Genomic DNA, 20,445 nt, shown 5'->3' with positions numbered 1-20,445 from the left:
AATGAACTGACACATCCTGTGCAATACTCTCCCCTTCTGAGTGACTGAGAGTCACTGGTGGCTGCCTGGCTAGAGCTGTGCAGGGCAGGGCAGGGCAGAGTTAGCTGTTACAGGAATCAGAATACTTAATTATTTGAAGTTCTTGCTAACCTAACCTAACATCAACCTAACCTAAAATAACCTAACTGTAACCTAACCTAACCCTTGCCACTGTTTTAATTTTTTTTCTCCATAATTAAGTAAGAACTTCAAATAACCAAGTATTCTGATTCCCATAACAGCTAACTCCGCCCTACCCTACACAGCTCCGACAGCTGGCCAGGCCCCAGATCCATGAAATGGGATGCTACTTAATAACATGTGATTGGTGCAAATAGCAACCTCCAGCTGCCAAATGGTATCCATGAACCATGATAGCATGGTTGTGAACTGATTGCTATTAACACAACCTCCCGAGGTGGTGTTAAGGCAGCAAAAACTCGTATACAAATATTCATGTGCACAAAATAACTTTTTAAACTTTTCCCAAGCCTTACCATCAAGGAAGCTTGATTCTGTGATGCGCAAAGTGAAATCTTGCATAAAATACTGAAAATAAGGCTGAAGAGAGGAGGCAAATTTTTCCCATCCAATCAGTGACACACGGCAGCAGTCACCACAATATTTGTATTGTTTCCTACTCCTCTAGTGACTGCTGTATTGGAAATCATCTTTGCACGGATGTACGAAAATGCCATGAGGATCACCTTGACCCCTTGGCACTGAGTGATAGTGAACTGCTATTGAAATACCACTTCCCTCTGCATGAACTAATCTCTTGTTTGAGATGCAACTTTACCTGCAGAGGACTCAGTGTGGCCATAATATACCCACCCACACCCAGATTTTGGTTGACCTGAGGCTGTATGCAAGTGGCTCCTTCCAAAATGTCATTGGAGACTGCTGCTGGCTGGCTGGTAAAATACTTATGTTTGTTGGCATTGAATACTTGGTAATTATCTAGAGTCCTTTCCCAGCCTTATTATAGGTCAATTCTCATATTTTTTCACATATACCTTTAGATACACCTAAAATGCAAAACAGAGTCAGGAAGAAATGCTCCTGCTCTCCAGGGGTTCCCACAGTTAGGCTAGGTTAAGTATTGTCAGCACAAGATTCTGGCTGTTTTTCTTTGAAAAATTAAAATAAAATTTAGTATTATTTCTATATTCAGTCACTTAATTCTATTTTTTCTTTAAGTGTTAGGTGCCTGACAGATTTTCACTCCTGTGCTCCTGTTAAACATTGATAAGTTTTTTTGTATTAGATGTTCTATATGCATATCCAGTGTAGAGGTGGTATACATACTTATTTGCTTGTTGGTAACCATCTAGATTCATAATGCATAGCAGAGCATGAATATTTGTGAGCCCTGCATTATATATAATAATACCACCCACTGCCAGACCACCTATCACAGTGATTAAATACACCTAACTCCCCATGTATGGATTCATATTGGTTGTAATATTGTTTGCCTTTACATTATTATTATGTTACATATTATTAATTAACTTCATATTTTCATCAGGAGAAAACTTTGACACAATACTACTTCATGAGTGATAGGTAGCCCTACTGTATTACTAAATCATAAATATTCTAAATTAGGATCATAATATTCCAGGCAATAGTGTGTATCCCATTGACCCCTATCTCATGGTCCTAGTGAGCAACCCCACAAACCCAACCTCCCAGCTCCTCACAAAAGTCTATAAAACTTATATTTATTTCCAGCTACCACCTCTTTGTCTCAGTGTCCACATGTGGACCCTGAACCTGCAATGCAACAGATAGTTCAACACATTTCAGGCAGAACTGCTCAGCAGGACATCATCCAAAACTTTTACCAACAATAAAAGAAAAAGACATATTACTTACATGTGTTAATACAGTAAAATCCCTCTCATCCGGCATTTGAGTATCCAGCAGCTTCAAGTATCCGGCACATTTTTCCCCAAGCCTTAAAATCAATAAAAAATCAATGTGTACTCATAAAATCGATTAAAATTCCCGCGCGAGGCATACTTTGTCCCCTCGCCACCAGAACACACTGCTTCGCACCACCTGCGGCCCACTGCACTGTGTTTACTCAGTGAGTCAGTCCCGCGTGTGCACTGTTTATCGCCTGACGCCTTCATCATGCCTAAAGTTGTAGAAAAGAGGAAGTGTGTTGTGCTTACACTTAAGCAGCTGATCAGATCAGCTGCTGATTAAGATCAGCTGATCTTTGTTATGGTAAGATGCGTGAGTATAGGGTGGTGATTGTGGACATAATTTCACTTCTATTCAAGTATCCGGCAATATTCAAGTATCCGGCATGTCAGTGGTCCCGTTGATGCCAGATAAGAGGGATTTTACTGTACTGAGTGAAATAATGGTTTTCCATGTGTCAATGCATACTGAATTAGAGATCATTGCAGCATTTTATTTCATCTATAAATTAAATAGCTTGCTATTATTAGGTATGAATAATACAAAAATTATAAGAAAAGTGCAGTAGATTTGCATTTATCACATACAGTAATTAGCAAGTAAAAATGGTAGCACATGTAAAAAAAAAAAAAAAAAAAAAAATCCACTGAGTATAGCTCAGGGACTGTAAAAATCCCCACCAGGTCACCACAAAAAAAACTTCAAGCTTACTTACACAGATGGCAGCTACTTAGTACTTTTAGGTAATACCAAGGCATTGTGGATATCACAGTTAACTGATACTAACATGAATCACAGCACAAAGGAATGGTGAAATGCTTTGGTATGGTATGTTAATATAAACAAGGTAAAGTAAAAAAAAAAAAAAAAAAAATAGCACTAGATATTTTTAAACATTTTTCAGCAATGTGTTAATGTTTTGTGTTGGCCTTAAAGCCCATGCCATGAGCTATAAACTGCCTGAATAAATCTAAGCATTCTCTGTATTTGGGCAGATTGCTACTGAGACTCCACCAGGTCTCATTGTGCCTGCTACCAGCTGCTATTGTGCCTTCACTAGTCTATGCAGGAGGTCTCACATCTTCAGATTCACTATAAATTGTTGCACCTGCTGAAGTTCTACCTGCAATAAATTTAAGATGAAAACATGCCTTTAATTAACAAATTTAAAGAGCATATTAATGGACTGTAATAAAAACATACTGTTGAAAAATACAGCACATGATAAATGTATGTACAGTGTTCACAGGTATATACTGGAGAATGAAATTTAATGAATGTCAACATGAAACAAATGGCATTGTTATTCACCATTGGGGGACATCATCTGTATGATGGATGACTTGGAAAGTCAGGTCCTCATTCACTCTCAGTAATGAGGGTGACTTTCCTATAGCAGCACCCTGCAGTCCCCAACCTGCATGAATATTAAAAATTGTAATCTATATATATATATATATATATATATATATATATATATATATATATATATATATATATATATATATATATATATATATATATATATATATATATATATATATATATATATATATAATATATATATATATATATATACACACACACACACACACACACACACACACACATACAGTGGAACCCCAGGTTTTTTAACTCAGTTCGTTCCTGAAGGCTGTTCGAAATCCGAAATGCTTGAAAACAAACTATTTTCCCCATAGGAATCAATGTTAAATAGATTAATCCTTTCTCAGAAACCCGTCCACCATGTCTTAGCGGGTAATGACTGTTAAGATGGCCACTCCACTATATTTCCAGCTTAGAAATTTTTTATCCAGAAAGGATGTATTGAATGAACTTAGTGACACAGAACTCATCAAACAATATTGTTTAGACCATGCAGACATTCTCTTTGTCGCTGATCAAGTGAGGGAAGCTTTACAGAGTGACGCAGAGAAGAGCAATCCACTCACTGCCAAAATAAAGGTGATCATAACAATTAGACATTTTGCTGCTTGGAAAATGCAGTTGTGCAGTAGTGATGGCATTATGGGTCATAGAGAGAGCTACAGGAGGCTCGGGATTACTCCTGAGCACCAAATCTTGTTTGTTTACATAGAGTTTCTACAATGAGATCACATTTACCTTATTTCAAAGATTGAATTACGGTCTTACACTCTGTGTCTCTCTTCCAAATATATAAAAACAAAGGAAATATTTATAGAAACTATAAATTAATAATAAATGCCAGCTTTTCTTATGTCTTGTAGTATTTGAAATCAAGTAACTCTGTTCAATACCAAATTATTGTACAGCAACAAAAGCAATTGAGTTAAAATTTTTGTTAAAAAACTGAGCTGTTCAAAAAGGGAGATGTTCAGTAACTGAGGTTCCACTGTGTGTGTGTGTGTGTGTGTGTGTGTGTGTGTGTGTGTGTGTGTGTGTGTGTGTGTGTGTGTGTGTGTGTGTGTGTGTGTGTGTGTGTGTGTGTATATATATATATATATATATATATATATATATATATATATATATATATATATATATATATATATATATATATATATATATCTAAAATCAGCCAGTTAGAAACTTTTATGTTAACCTAAATCTACCTGCTGTAATACTTGAATGTGTTAGGGCTAATCTTGAAGTTATTAAGCACTGCAGTGGTCACTGTCTAAGACTGACTATCACAGGCACTGTACACACTCCTATTTGTAATCCATTGGTTGGCAGGTTTTGGTTATGATTATCAACTAGCCTGGAGGCCCTCCCTTACCCCAAATTATTGATCATGCACTGAAATTATGACACTAGGATTTATTCTTGATATATTCCTAATGTTTTGATAAACTGTGGTATGCAGTTATTTCACTCTGTTGACTACACTAAATATTGATAAGCTTTACAACATCACCATCGAATTACCATACGTACACAGGAGCAAACTTTTATTATATAACCGGATGGGTTTTAAGTACTGCCAACACCAGTCTAACTTAACCCAACCTAGCTAACTTTATTTAACCTAAGCCTTTTGTAATGTAAAACAAACATTCAAGAAAGAAACCTATTCCAGCAGTTTGGTCAAGAAATAAAATAATGCCCATATCAAAACTACACATGTCACTAATTATGTCACAAAGGATGAGCAGAAACAATTTTTAATTTACTCAAAACAATGTCTAAAACGTTAACTAAATTCTATATAGAATTTGGGTCAAGATGAAACAATAAGCAAATATGATACTGTGTGCCTGAAACCATAAGCCATAACTTCACTCACCTGCCACATCCTCCCAAGCTTTCTTCTTTTGTGGTGTGAGTTTTGCTGTCCACCGCAGCCAAACTCTACACCTCCACCAAGTTAAGGCCTTGGTATCGTTGAATCATTGTCTCCTTGTTTTCTTAGGGGGTTCACTAGCCATGATGAAAGCACTGTGAGGACTGTTGACTGTGCTGGGTGTGGCTGTGGGCGCGTGATGCTGTATCAAATTTTGTAAACAATGCCATATGACTTCCTCAGTGATAACACAAAGCCTTCTTGTGATTGGCTGCCTTTTGTACAACATTGAGTAAGTGACATATCACCCCCCGGCAACCAATGAGCACTCTTAGGTGGCAACCTCCACCCACCAACTGTTGCAAGTCCTTGTGGATACCCTTACTTGGAGGTTGTTACATGGTTGTTGTGAGAGCGGGAAGTTGCCTAGGATGTTGCTAATAGCATCCGTGACAGCAACCTGCTTCATGGATCTGGCCCCAGGCGGTCAGCAGTGACTCTCAAGCACTTGGAAGGGATGGGTGTCATGTGGGCTGCATCATTTCATTGACATTTTACCTTTTTTTTTTGCTTTAACAAGTTTCCGGAAGTTGATATATGTTGCATATTCTACAACCTTAATTCTATCTGATATGTAAGTATTAACATTGGGAGAAGAGATTAAGTTTATCTCCATATATATATATATATATATATATATATATATATATATATATATATATATATATATATATATATATATATATATATATATATGAGTGTGTGTGTGCCTTGCTTTTATTTCTTCTTCAGATTTTTTTTTCTGATTTAACACAACTGTTTGAAGTAATATGATGAAACAAGATGTACCAACTGTGTATTAGCTTTATGTACTGTTAACTACCATTAGTATATCCCTGTTACTGAGGAAAACACTTTTTCTGTAATGGAATCATTAAAGGTGGATGAAGAAAGAAAAAAAAAAAAAAATAGGTGTCATGCAACATTGTGTTGAGAACGCACTCTGATTCACCTGGTGTAGTAGTCATGACCATAGGAGTTTTGATGAAGGGAGGAGGGGGTGAAAGAGTACACGCCTGAGCGGGTGTAGCTCTGTGTCAGCAAGTCGGAACAGTCCCTGGCTTCCATATTCGCTCTCGTTACCACTCCATCGTTGACGTTGTATTTGACATCATAATTACTGTCGTCGTTGCCATCATTCGTGCTGCTGAAGAAAATGGTAATGTACCAACCTTTGCCTCACCTTACCTCTCTTTATATCACATAACACCAATCCTTCCCCCATATGTTCCGATGGGGACCCGCAACCCATGGTCTCTGGGGGATATTAGATGTTAGCTCCACTCAACAGTTTATGGATTATTTCTTTAGATCATTCCATAACACATTCCCTTTATGGTATTATTTACTGTATGGGGAGGGGGGGATTGGACGAGGGTGCAGTTAATACGGCTTGCCGTGCGGCGGGTGGCTGGAGGGACGGGACGGTGAGGCCAACACTCACAGATGTGTGGCGGGTGCCGCGCGCCGTCCCCGCCTCCTGCCACCCGCCCTCAACTTCCCACCACGTCGCTGGAGTGTCTTGCCAGGCCGTGGGCCAGGGCCCTTCTTCCTGTCCCACCTGCTGCTGACGGGGATGTACACGTTGTACGAGTAGCGAGTGTTATAGCGATGTCTGCGGGCGGCCTGCTGGAGGTGCTGATGTCGCTCGTCCTCTGCTCTGCAAGGAGGAGCTTTAGCCACCACCCGCAGCCCGTCCACTGCACCATTGGCGGAGCAGCAGCCAGGGAACGACATTACCCTCTCGGGCCTGGCAGAGGCGGACTTGCCCTCGCGTCCACCCCTGCCCGCGACGCCCTGCAGCTACCAACCTGGGCAAGGTGGGTGTTGGCGTGAGCGGCTGGCGGGGATGATCGCTGGAGCAGTACTGCAGGATGAGGTCTCTAGTGGTGGTGAAACCCTCTCTTAGAGCTGATTCTAGTGCCTGGAAGCCTCCTCTCACCTCGGCCAACACCTGATCAGTCACGTAGGCCGCCTGACTCACGCTCTGACCAATTAACCAAATTGTTGTGTATGATATAATTATTTTGGGCTGCCAATAGAATGGAATTACTATTTAAATTCATAATTACATGTGTGTGTGTGTGTGTGTGTGTAATTCACCAAGGCTTGATCACAAGTAGACCCACAACTGCCAGCCTCTCAGTGTGAGCTCAGAGCTCATTATTACCAATCATTGGGTAAGACTGTGACCTCACACACCACACATTCTATCCCCCTGGTCAGGGGAGACAGTAACTGCCCTGCTTGTCAGCGGAAAAATCCCAGAGGTGACCAGCCCCTAGTAGGGTTCGAACCTACATCAGGCATAGCGGCCAACACAGACTCAGCCCCACCGATGTGTGTTTGTATGTGTATAATACGTATCTATTTTTACTACCTGGGCCACTTTATGCATAGAGGCTGCGTGATTAGCCATTGCTTCCCTTGAGTCTTGTGCTGCTTGTCTCACTTCTTCCCCGAGAGGAGCCAAACCACGGCTCATCGCCTCTGATGTTTCCCTTCCACCGACTGCAGATTCATTGCATGACCTGGCTGGGCAAGGAGAGCGTTATATATATATATATATATATATATATATATATATATATATATATATATATATATATATATATATATATATATATATATATATATATATAAAGACTGCTGTTGGCATAAAGTTAACTATTCCTTGACTTTAATGTAAATTCTCTGGACTGATATGTGATAGAAAGGTCAATGCCAGAGTGAAAGGCATGGTATATTGTTCATTGATAAGGACAGTGGTGATATATAGCTTGGAGATGTGGCCTGTTAAGAAAACACAAGAAAGAAAGAAGGAAGTGGCAGAAATAAGAATGGTGAGATGGATATTGGGAGTGACAAGAAGGGATAAGATCAGGAATGAGAGAATTAGAGGGGCAGCCAAGGTGACACAAGTAGAAAAGAAGATGCAAGGAAGCTTAAGTGGTATGGACATTCTATGAAGAGAGATGGAGAATGGATTGGTAGAAGGATGATGCAGTTACAGGTGGAAGACCACAAAGGCGATGGGATGATTTTATATGGGGCAACTTGAGAGATAAGAACCTCATTGGAGAGAGTGAGAGTGAGAGTGGGAAAGGTTGGTAAGAAACTGCGAACCCATATAGATACAGGAAAAGTGAAAGAAGAAATAGAAGATTCAATACACTGACAGAAAAAAAAAAAAAAAAAAATCCTTATAAAATTTGAGCTCGTATCCCGACACGTCAGATGCATGGAGGAAAAAAAATGCTTACTTTAAAATCAGACTCTTTATGGGGAAATTACAATGTAATGACATTGTGCCTAATTTGCTCTTTCTTGAACAGCTTTTCCCATTGTGTAGCTCGGTACTCTTAAGTGGACACTGATCACCATAGCACTATAAGGCTTGTAGTGACTGGCTAGCCGGCTAGTCACTTCACGCTAATCCTCGTGGATTCCCTACATGCTAAGCTTCCCAGGTGTGGGACCGGCCAGACTCAGAGTCAGGTCAGGTCAAGCACCTGGGAGCTGGGGAACCCATGAGGCAGCAGTTAGTCTCGCCTCGACTCTTGTCTCGCACACCCACGGCCGCTTGCCCGGGTATCGCTGTACGCCAACAATAAACCCAAGGCTGTGGTCTGTGTTTGCCTCCGTGTCCTTGGCGTAGAGAACACTACAGGCTGATTGAGTGCTATAAAATGGATTTGATTAATAGAGAAATCAACACAGTTCAAGACCATAGGGAGGAAGGTGGAACTGCTTCTTCACATATATTGGTGGCCACATGCACAAGGAGTCCACTATAAAGGTGGTTTACACTGGATATTTTTTCCACCTGGCTGGTTCCAGATGCCTGGAACAGCTGGCAGGTTTCATCTGAAAGCATTCACACAGCCAAGAGCAGCCGTAAGCCCATTGGCTCACTGCTTCAAAGCATAAACAATCAAGATGGAATCCTCTGGTGACGAGCTGGTTGCTATAGCTGTGGTTTTGCTGTGTTTGAAGAAAAAGCTAAAGAAGAAACGGTTGTGGACTCATTCCTGGCTAGCGAGAAGGAATACTAGTGTTGAATTACGGTCATTTCGCCCACATGTCAATTCGCCCACAAGTCAATTCGCCCACAGGTCAATTCGCCCACATATAAGAGTTAATTCGCCCACATATATTTAAAAAAAGAAATAATTATTAAAAAAAATCTACATACATGTAAGCTTAAGAAAGTGGTGACAAAGAATTAAAAAGAAACTTTGTAACTGATTCAGAAATCAGTTACAAAGAATTAAAAATAAACTTTTATCAAAAGACAGTTAAATAAATGTAATATTCAGAAAGTAATGACCAAAAAGTAGTTACAAAGAATAAAAAAAACTTTGATGAAAAGACAGTTACATACATGTAATATTCAAATAGTGACAAAGAATTAGAAACTTTTATTAAAATATAGATTCAGCTGCGTACTGGGCCATTCAGGTGAGCACACGCTTTCAGCAACTGATATGCCGATCGCTCACCCCTCACGTGTTCCTCCCAAAGAGTAAATATTTGACCCTGTAAGTTTCTATATTTTTTCCGTTGTATCCTTCGTAGCTTTTTTTTTTTTTTTTTTTCGGATACTAGCCTTATGTAGATAGATGTCAATTTAGCCTCTTTGTGGAGAAGGCTTACGAGGAGGTAAAACTGGAGGTTACATCTACCTGCAGCACGTTTGTTTAGGCGATTGTGCCAGCCTTCAATGTCATTATTGGTGCGGATAGACTGATTGAAAATACACCAGCTAGAAGTTGGCCATAAGGAGTTGTGGATCCATGTTCTTGAAATGTACTGCATTATAGTCTGTAACTGGGCTGTAGTAGCTTGACGTGAGAGCCGTGCAAACACGGGACCTATATCTGCCTCAGGCAGAAATGGAAGGGCCATCACTTTCCGTAAGTATTTGTACGTCCTGTCATCATGTGTGTATGCATGCTGGAGTCCAACCTCTTGAACCTACATAAGTATTTCAAAACAAAGAAATTAAACATTGTATTGTACAAAAGAAAAAAAAAATCTGGTCATATTATGGTGATCCAATTTGTTTTAAAACTACAATTACTATAGGTACTATATATAAAAAATCTGTAGGCAATTAGCTAAATTGACTAACCTTTCTCCATACAGCTTGCGTCCAATGGTATACGCATCCCTTGACCTTGGCATTAGGCAAAACCTCAGGCAAGATTTTCCACATTGCTTTCTCATAGTCGATTGTTATGTGCTGAACAGAAGGCTCATTTGGTAAACTAGTTAAAACTTCATGGAAAACTTTTCTGTAGTCACTCTTTTTTCTCCCAGACATAATGACAAATAGTAAAGGGACTTGTTTTGCATGGTCGTCTGCCCTCACAAAAGCGTAGACTGTCATCAGCTGTGTAAAACGGTGCCTGCATAGCTTGAACGTGCTATCAATGTACCATGACTTTGCCCTCGTTAGATGTGCTATTTGTTTTGTTGTTGCGAAGATCAAATGGCGGCGTTCACGAACTGATACGTCACCTATAAGAAAGTCGTCAGGAATGTGATTTACTTCTAGCTCAAAATTCAGGTTTTTGGGCTCTGTCGGTCTTAAAATTTGTCTTTGTCTGTTTGTTGTTCTTGCCAAATGCTCTGGCTTAGGCAGACTAAGGCATGGTGCATTTTCTATCTCTTTTAGCAACACATCATCCACTATAGCAGTCGCTGGTTTAAACAGATCTTGTACTGCCAGTTTCTTTACCTGTAATGTTACTTTAGTGACGATATCAGAGCCAGCTGGTGGTGAATGGTTGTGCAACACGTTGTTCTTTACATATTTTCCATTTCTCTGCGTTACTAGTGCCTTACATGGGTTACTTTTAGGGCGATTAGTACACTGCCAGTAAGTTACATTCGATCGCTGCATTTTTTTGTTGTAAGTGTACCCATTACTGTCACCGAGCTTATCTCTACCACGCTGTGTGCCCTTTTCAAAGAGCTGGAATGTAACTTCACTTTCTGGCTGCAGTTCAGTATCTTGTATGGCTGGGTCGTCAAGTGAATCCTCTAGTTCCATTGGCAAATCAGGTGGGTCATCAACTGAAGACTCTTGTTCAACTGCAGGGATGTATGGTTCGTGTTCCATGACAGGGGTGGCTGGGTCGTCCACTGGATGGGAGGTTGGTTCGTCAGTGAAGGTGCAAGTATTACAATTCCAATCAATGGAAATACCGGATTTCACAGCAGCCCAGTAATCAGCACGAGATACGCCAGTATTACATTTCCTGTGTTGCCACCTCCCACACATGTCGCACTGCAGACCTTCTTGCCTTGCCCTTACAGGTACGAGGCACTGAATACACTCGTCTGTGCAGTCTACCATCTTGCCAGGAACTATTTTATTCTATGGTCAATTAGTAATTACAAAACAAAGGAAATGAACCACCAAACAACACACACACACACACACACACACAGACACACACTTCCATAGGTTTTGTGAATAGTTTCATACGAATTAAATATATTTTCACTCCTTGACTGCCTTACTAAAAAAACTCCCTGTTATCTCTCTCTTTTCTCCTTTCCTCCAACCCCCCTTCCTCCCCCCTCCCTGCTGCCCCCCCCCCACACACTTCCCGGTAATTCAGTGGTTAGAGCGCTGGCTTCACAAGCCAGAGAACTGGGGTTCGATTCCCCGGTTGGGTGGAGATAATTTGAGTGTTTCTCCTTTCAAGTGTAGCCATGAGATAGTTATAATTGTTAGAGTATATTTCTTTGCCATATTTGTAATGCATTGTTGAATTGTTTAACCCAGGTATCTTTAACGCAATTAATTCGTTGTATGTGTACAGTTTTAGGGTTTACGATTTTGTGATGGAATGTGTTTTTTCCAGTTCACGCTAATCATTAAAAAGAGTGATAGCAGTCGGGACTTTGTGTCATATACCCTAGGAAGACAGCTACAGTAGAGATCAGTGGTGTGTATTTTACCTAGTTGCATTTACCTATAGCTGTGACATACTAGATATAAGCTATTATCGTAATATCCAGCCTTCGGTATATCCTAGTACTATCTGCAAAATCAGGTTGGCAACCCTGCCACAGTGTGGGCGAAATGACTCCACGGTGTGGGCGAAATGACTCCACAGTGTGGGCGAAATGACCTGTGGGCGAAATGACTCCATAGTGTGGCGAAATGGCATGTGGGCGAAATGACCGGATACCGTAGTGTTTATTACCACTCTTGCGAGAACTTATGCAGACTATGTTTGGCATGTATGGGTCTTTAGGATCCCATACAAACTTCTCATGTACCAACTCAAAAAGGGATATTTCAGATGCATTAATCCAGACAATGTCCATATTGCTGTACACGTGCTGGCCTGCTGGTTTCTACAGTGACAATGTAAATAAACCAGTTTTGCATCTATTTTCCAAGATTTTTTATAAATAAATTAAAATATTGTATTTATTTATTGTATATAATGGTACAGTCTTTGGTTAGTACTGTAACACTTTTGAACAATATTCCTCTTATTTTCAATTTCATATTAAAAATCTGACCTTAATGGATATTAGTGTATCACCACTGCTGCCACTGCGACAGCCTGGCTAAGACTAAGATATAAATAATATAGTATTAATTATTAAATGGTATAATTTATATATTGGCTATGACAAGGGATTCGAGGCCATGATAAGCTTGTCAGGGGGGCAACATGCTAACAACTGTTCTCATTTGACCATGGAAAAATGCTGGTAAGGAAGCCAATCAGACTGACAGCAATTTCTTGTCTGCGCTGGCAATGCAGCATATCCCAGCTGCATATTCCTGGCTAAAACCAGCCGCGAATTTACCCATTAACTCTCAGTCATAAGACTGTCAAACGGAATGAGTAGCATCTGTGACAGGTAAGCAAATCAAGGAAAAAATTCATGTTTCCTAGGTTCAGTGAGTGTCCAAACAATTCTAAAGAGCATTCAGAGATTTTATTCTATTCTATTTTATTATTATTTTTTTTTACAAGGCAGTGAGGACACAGATCATCTGTGATGGGGAAGCAATGGAAGCAGCAAGACAGACCCGTGTAATCTTATAATCTAAACTGGAAACTTTACATCTCATCTCTAGCTAAAACAGATTCTATGAAGTTAAGTGTTCTGAGTTGTCCCTGCCAGTTTTCCTCACCCCCTCTAACTGCTATCTCTGTACAGGGACCTTATCTGTCACATATGGATTATGCTTCACATGTATGGTGGGGTTTCCACTAATACTTTTAGACGGTGGAATCAAAAGATTTTCATCTTATCAACTCCTCTCTTGAAACTGACTGTCTTCAGGGTCTCTCATCACCACAATGTTGCACCTCTTGCTATCTTCTACAGTTATTTTCATGCCAACTGCTCTTCTGATCTTGCTGACTGCATGCCTCCCCTCCTCCTGAAGACTTGCTGCACAAGACTTTCTTCTTTTTCTCACCCCTATTCTCTCCACTTCTCTAATGCAAGAGTTAACCAGTATTCTCAATCATTCATCCCTTTCTCTGGTGAATTCTGGAACTCCCAGCCTCCTATATTTCCACTTCCTGTGACTTGAACTCTTTCAAGAGGGAGGTTTCAAGACACTTATCCTATAATTTTTGACTAACGCTTTCAACTCTGTACAAGGACTGGCGCTTCAGTGGGCCTTTTTTTTTTCCTTATAGATTTTGTTGCTCTTGGCTGGTGCCCCTCCTGCATTAAAAAGAAAAAAAAATGAGAAACCTTTCCTCGGTTATAGTGTGGGGACTTTTGGTTTCTATAGAGTAGCAAACCATGTTGTTTTACCCAAAGACCAAACATAACTGTCTGTATCAGTGTTCTGGACAATAATTTGACTCTCACACAAACCTGAATGGAAATATTCTAACACGATGGAACCTCCTTTCATGTAACTTTAGAGGTGAAAAAAACTGTCAACTAGGAATGAAGTAGAAGTAATTCTGGACTGGCATGATAATAGCCTGGACATTTATTTCATCGATAATTTATGGAGTATTGTTTTTACAATATTCTACAGGTTTTCAAGCTACAGAAGGAAGATGCTTCAACAATTAGTAAACTTGAAGCTCTAAGCTAAGGAGAGCATGGGCTACCATCCCTTTCACCACAGTGCAAAATCTTGCTGACAACACTCCCTCTTGTCTGAAAGGTGGTACGAGAGAAAAGGATTTACCATCAATAAGTAGTAAAGTTGACGAACATTCGTGGAAAATTTCTGACAATAACATACAGTACTTAAGATAACAATCAGAGTATTTACCAAGAAATTGAGTTGATAAACAATAGTTCTATTCATAAAACGCCGGCTATGTATGTATGTCTTTCTCTTTCAGCACTCTTAAACAGGATATTGTCAAAATTGCTTTGTCTCTTCTTGACAAATTGTCTTGATTCTCTCAGTCACTGGCATAATATTCCATCTCTTGTTATCCTTTACTGTCGTTTCCATGGTTACTGCTCCTCCGAGCTTGATGAATATATACTGTTCCTCATGGCCTTGCTATTGGAAAGTTTCTACTTACTCTCATCCCTATTTTGTTGATTTTAGTAGTGCAATACCAGTATCAACACTTTTTGTTCATTGAACTACTATAAAATTATCAAGATGATATATATATATATATATATATATATATATATATATATATATATATATATATATATATATATATATATATATATATATATATACACACACACACCCACGCACACACACACACACACACACACACTCACACACTGGAGCCCCACTCATCGCTGGTTCAATCAGTCCAGCCCCCATTTTTATGCGTTTTTTTTTTTTCACAAAACATGCTTGTAAAATAGGGAGGCAGTAGACACCTGCCGAAACGATAATTACTCCCAGTGAGGTCTAAAGCACTGTTCAGGGGGTGCTGTGAACTTATCATTAAACCCAGCTGTGACCTCACTGAATGTTTCCCTTTGTGTCTCACAACACAAGGGGGCAATCACAGCCTGCCCTCTAAAGAAAACTCTCTTCCTCCACACAAAACTACAAGCACCTAATAACACACACACCCTTCACTCAAAAATTTTAAAATCATCATGGCGACTCCTACACCAGCCTCGGAGTCCCCATCTGGGGAGGGAACCATAAATGTCCCCAGGTCGGACTGCCTTTCTGTCGACGAACCTAAGTGTCTTGATACCCCCCCTCAACTTTTTCTTCATTAACTTCTGCAACATTCGCGGTCTAAGATCTAATTTTTCAATCTATAGAACACCATCTCTCCTCTTCTAAACCTCATCTTCTTTTCCTCACTGAAACTCAGGTGTCTGAGGCAACTGACAGTAGCCCCTTTTCTGTTCCCTCCTACTTTCTCTATCCTCATTTTCGATCCAAAGCTGGATGCTGCGTTTATGTGCGCAATGACTTAACCTGCTCTCGTGTCCACGCTCTTGAATCTTCCGAGTTTTCCACCATCTGGCTACGACTACAGAGTCACTCTCTCACTAAATTTATTTATGCTGTATACCTCTCACCTAACTCCTCTGATTATAAAAAATTCTTTGACTACTTAACTTTCAGAGTGGAGCACATTCTGACCTTCTTCCCATTTGCAGAGATCTACATTCTTGGAGAGTTCAATGTTCACCACCAGCTTTGTCGTTCCTCTCCCTTCACTGACCATCCTGGTGAACTAGCCTACAACTTTGCTATCCTCCATGACTTAGAGCAATTGGTGCAACACCCTACTCGTATTCCTGACCGTCTTGGAGATACGCCCAACATTCTTGACCTTTTCCTGACCTCTAATCCTTCTGCTTATGCTGTCACCCTTTCTTCTCCGTTGGGCTCCTCCGATCACAATATCATATCTTTATCTTGTCCTATCGCTCCAATCCCTCCTCAGGATCCCCCTAAGCGAAGGTGCCTCTGGCGTTTTGCCTCTGCTAGTTGGGGGGACTTGAGGAGGTATTTTGCTGATTTTCCTTGGAATGACTACTGCTTCCGTGTCAGAGACCCGTCTTTGTGTGCTGAGCACATAACAGAGGTGATAGTGTCTGGCATGGAGGCGTACATTCATCACTCTTTTTCTCGTCCTAAACCTTCTAAACCTTGGTTTAACACAGCTTGTTCTCGTGCTATACATGATAGAGAGGTAGCCCACAAAAAGTACTTAAGCCTTCCATCACCAGAATCTCATGCACTTTATATTTCTGCCCGGAACCATGCCAAGTCTGTTCTCCAACTAGCCAAAAACTCCTTCATTAACAGAAAATGTCAAAACCTTTCAAGATCTAACTCCCCTCGTGATTTCTGGCATCTAGCCAAAAATATCTCCAATAACTTTGCTTCTTCTTCTTTCCCTCCTCTTTTTCAACCAGATGGCACCACTGCTATCACATCTATTTCTAAAGCTGAACTCTTCGCTCAAACCTTTGCTAAAAACTCTACCTTGGACGATTCTGGGCTTGTTCCTCCCTCTCCTCCACCCTGTGACTACTTCATGCCACCTATTAAAATTCTTCGCAATGATGTTTTCCATGCCCTTGCTGGCCTAAACCCTCGGGAGGCTTATGGACCTGACGGGGTCCCTCCTATTGTTCTCCGAAACTGTGTCTCCGTGCTTGCACCTTGCCTAGTCATACTCTTTCAGCTCTGTCTGTCAACATCTACCTTTCCTTCTTCCTGGAAGTTTGCCTACATTCAACTTGTTCCTAAAAAGGGTGACCGTTCTAATCCCTCAAACTACCGTGCTATTGCTTTAATTTCCTGCCTATCTAAAGTTTTTGAATCTATCCTCAACAGGAAGATTCTTAAACATCTATCACTTCACAACCTTCTATCTGATCGCCAGTAGGGGTTCCATCAAGGCAGCTCTACTGGTGATCTTCTGGCTTTCCTTACTGAGTCTTGGTCATCCTCTTTTAGAGATTTTGGTGAAACTTTTGCTGTTGCCTTGGACATATCAAAAGCTTTTGATAGAGTCTGGCACAAAGCTTTGATTTCCAAACTACCCTCCTACGGTTTCTATCCTTCTCTCTGTGACTTCATCTCAAGTTTCCTTTCTGACCGTTCTATTGCTGCTGTGGTAGACGGTCACTGTTCTTCTCCTAAATCTATTAACAGTGGTGTTCCTCAGAGTTCTGTCCTGTCACCCACTCTCTTCTTATTATTCATTAATGATCTTCTAAACCAAACTTCTTGTCCTATCCACTCCTACGCTGATGATAGCACCCTGAACTTTTCCACGTCTTTTCATAGACGTGCAACCCTTCAGGAGGTAAACATTTCACGCAGGGAAGCCACAGAACGCTTGACTTCTGATCTTTCTAAAATTTCTGATTGGGGCAAAGCAAACTTGGCATTGTTCAATGCCTCAAAAACTCAATTCCTCCATCTACCAACTCAACACAACCTTCCAGACAACTACCCCCTCTTCTTCAATGACACTCAACTGTCCCCCTCTTCTACACTGAACATCCTCGGTCTGTCCTTTACTTATAATCTGAACTGGAAACTTCACATCTCATCTCTAGCTAAAACAGCTTCTATGAAGTTAGGTGTTCTGAGACGTCTCCGCCAGTTTTTCTCACCCCCCCAGCTGCTAACTTTGTACAAGGGCATTATCCGTCCATGTATGGAGTATGCTTCACATGTCTGGGGGGGTTCCACTCATACTGCTCTTCTAGACAGGGTGGAATCAAAAGCTTTTCGTCTCATCAACTCTCCTCTAACTGACTGTCTTCAGCCTCTCTCTCACCGCTGGAATGTTGCATATCTAGCTGTCTTCTACCGCTATTTTCATGCTAACTGCTCTTCTGATCTTGCTAACTGCATGCCTCCCCTCCTTCCACGGCCTCGCTGCAAAAGACTTTCTTCTTTCTCTCACCCCTATTCTGTCCACCTCTCTAACGCAAGAGTTAACCAGTATTCTCAATCATTCATCCCTTTCCCTGGTAAACTCTGGAACTTCCTGCCTGCTTCTGTATTTCCACCTTCCTATGACTTGAATTCCTTCAAGAGGGAGGTTTCAAGACACTTATTCATCAATATTTGACCACTGCTTTGACCCTTTTATGGGACTGGTATTTCAGTGGGCATATTTTTTTATTGGATTTTTGTTGCCCTTGGCCAGTGTCCTTTCTACATAAAAAAAGAAAAAAAATGCAAAGGTGCATCTAATACGCCAGGAAATATGGTATATATATATATATATATATATATATATATATATATATATATATATATATATATATATATATATATATATATATATATATATTACACAATACTGTCTCCAACATTGTGAGTTTCAAGTTTGTGATTCACCAAGTTCGCGATAGGGACCTCAAAAGATTAAATTTTCATTGAAAAGTGAATTTGCAATATGACCTGAACTTTGCGGGTTAATTCAGTTAATCACGTTGCCATATTGGGCATTTCCGATGAGATATCGACAATTTTCATCTTTTCCCATAAAAATAATGGTTCAAAGTTTGTGATTTCAACGTTTGCGACCCACAACGTTGACCTATTTATAGCAATCTTGGAGACAGTACCATAATATATATATATATATATATATATATATATATATATATATATATATATATATATATATATATATATATATATATATATATATATATATATATATACACACACACACACACACACACACACACACACACAATGGAACCTCTGTTTTCGAACTTAATTCGTTCGTGAATGCTGTTCCAAATCCAAAATGTTGGAAAACCTAAACTATATTCCTCATAGGAATCAATGTAATATAGATTAATTCGTTCCCAGACACTGGTCCACTATGTCTTAGCAGGTAATGGCAGATGCTCCTACTGCTAAGATGGCTGCTCCACAACATTACCAGCTTAGAATTTTTTTTTAACCAGGATGTATTGAATGAACTTTGTGACACAGAACTCATCAAAAGATATAGTTTAGGCCATGCAGGCATTCTCTTTTTCACTTATCTAGTGAGGGAAGCCTTACAGAGGGACACAGAGAGGAGCAACCCACTCGCCGCCAAAATGAAGGTGATCATAACACTTAGACATCTTCCTGTTGGGAAAAGCTACTGTGAAAATGCAGTTGTGCAGTAGTGATAGCATTGCGGGTCATAGAGAGCCACTGGAGGCTTGGGACTACTTCTGAGCGCTGAACCTTATTTGTTTACATCGTGATTCTTCAATTTCTTAAACTGGATTACATTTGAATTATATAAACGAGAGTTTAATTACAGCAAAAGACGCATTTACAACCAGGACATGTATGAATTATCAGAAGATGACATCATTCAATTATGTCCTGATAATGTTCAACGAGTGGCCAAAATCAGAGGAAATAGCAATAAGATTACGCTCACTTTCTATGGTTCTTCTCTCGCTGAGCGTATTAAGACTGGTCCTCTTTCCCTTTCATTAAAGGCTACTTCCCATCCTTCTCTCATCAATCATTTCTTTCTGTATTGCAGTACATCGTCCTTTACAGTGTTACTGTGTTATGAGTTTGGTCACAGAAGGAGGAACTGTAGAAAACGGGCAAAGCAAAGTGAAACGCAAAAACAAAACACGAGGAAAAAAAAAAAAATGACAATACTGATATAAGTCAATAACTATACTGAAGTAGGGCACAGTATAGTTATTTACTTATCTGTATCTTTTTTTTTTCTCGTTTCATTTATCTATTACTTATTTGTTCCCATGTTTTGTTTTTGTGTCTCGCTTTGCCTTGCCCATACCTTAGTGTTTTTATATATTTCATATTTTTATGTTTTATGATATACTCAATGATGTTTTATTTTTTAGCCTGATGATGCCTCCTCCGTAAGGTGAAACGTTGCAATTTCAATAAATGAAGAATAATTTCTGGTGTGTCCCTGTTCACCTCATCTATATCTTGGAACTTCTCTAATATATATATATATATATATATATATATATATATATATATATATATATATATATATATATATATATATATATATATATATATATATATATATATATATATATATATATATATAATGAAATCGTAGCTTGGCACGGAAGAATACTTGGTTCCTGCTGACATTAGTAATATGTAAGAACTGGAAAACCAATATTCTCGGCATTTGTTATACCAGTGAGATAAA

The 20,445-nt window shown here is 39.7% G+C and overlaps 1 protein-coding gene across 9 annotated transcripts in view; it reads right to left on the bottom strand.

The window, feature by feature from the left end:
- The window catches only part of LOC135104951 (uncharacterized), a 153,319-nt gene that overhangs the window by 48,182 nt on the left and 84,692 nt on the right, over nt 1–20,445 (bottom strand). For 3 of the 9 annotated variants that reach the window (XM_064012771.1, XM_064012775.1, XM_064012779.1), the window contains 4 exons: nt 7,680–7,830; nt 7,111–7,286; nt 6,744–6,959; nt 6,252–6,446 (listed from right to left, as the gene is read on the bottom strand). In XM_064012771.1, coding sequence (XP_063868841.1) covers nt 6,252–6,446; nt 6,744–6,959; nt 7,111–7,286; nt 7,680–7,830 — 738 coding nt within the window. Of the gene's footprint in view, nt 1–6,251; nt 6,447–6,743; nt 6,960–7,110; nt 7,287–7,679; nt 7,835–20,445 lie in introns of all 9 variants that reach the window. The other 6 variants (XM_064012772.1, XM_064012773.1, XM_064012774.1 and 3 more) reach the window with 6 other exon arrangements.

The sequence above is a fragment of the Scylla paramamosain genome, chromosome 11 (assembly GCF_035594125.1).
Source record: "Scylla paramamosain isolate STU-SP2022 chromosome 11, ASM3559412v1, whole genome shotgun sequence".
In the NCBI taxonomy this organism is placed as follows: Eukaryota; Metazoa; Arthropoda; class Malacostraca; order Decapoda; family Portunidae; genus Scylla; species Scylla paramamosain.
Note: the sequence above shows the minus strand (reverse complement) of the source record. Positions and strands in the feature narration are given on the sequence as shown.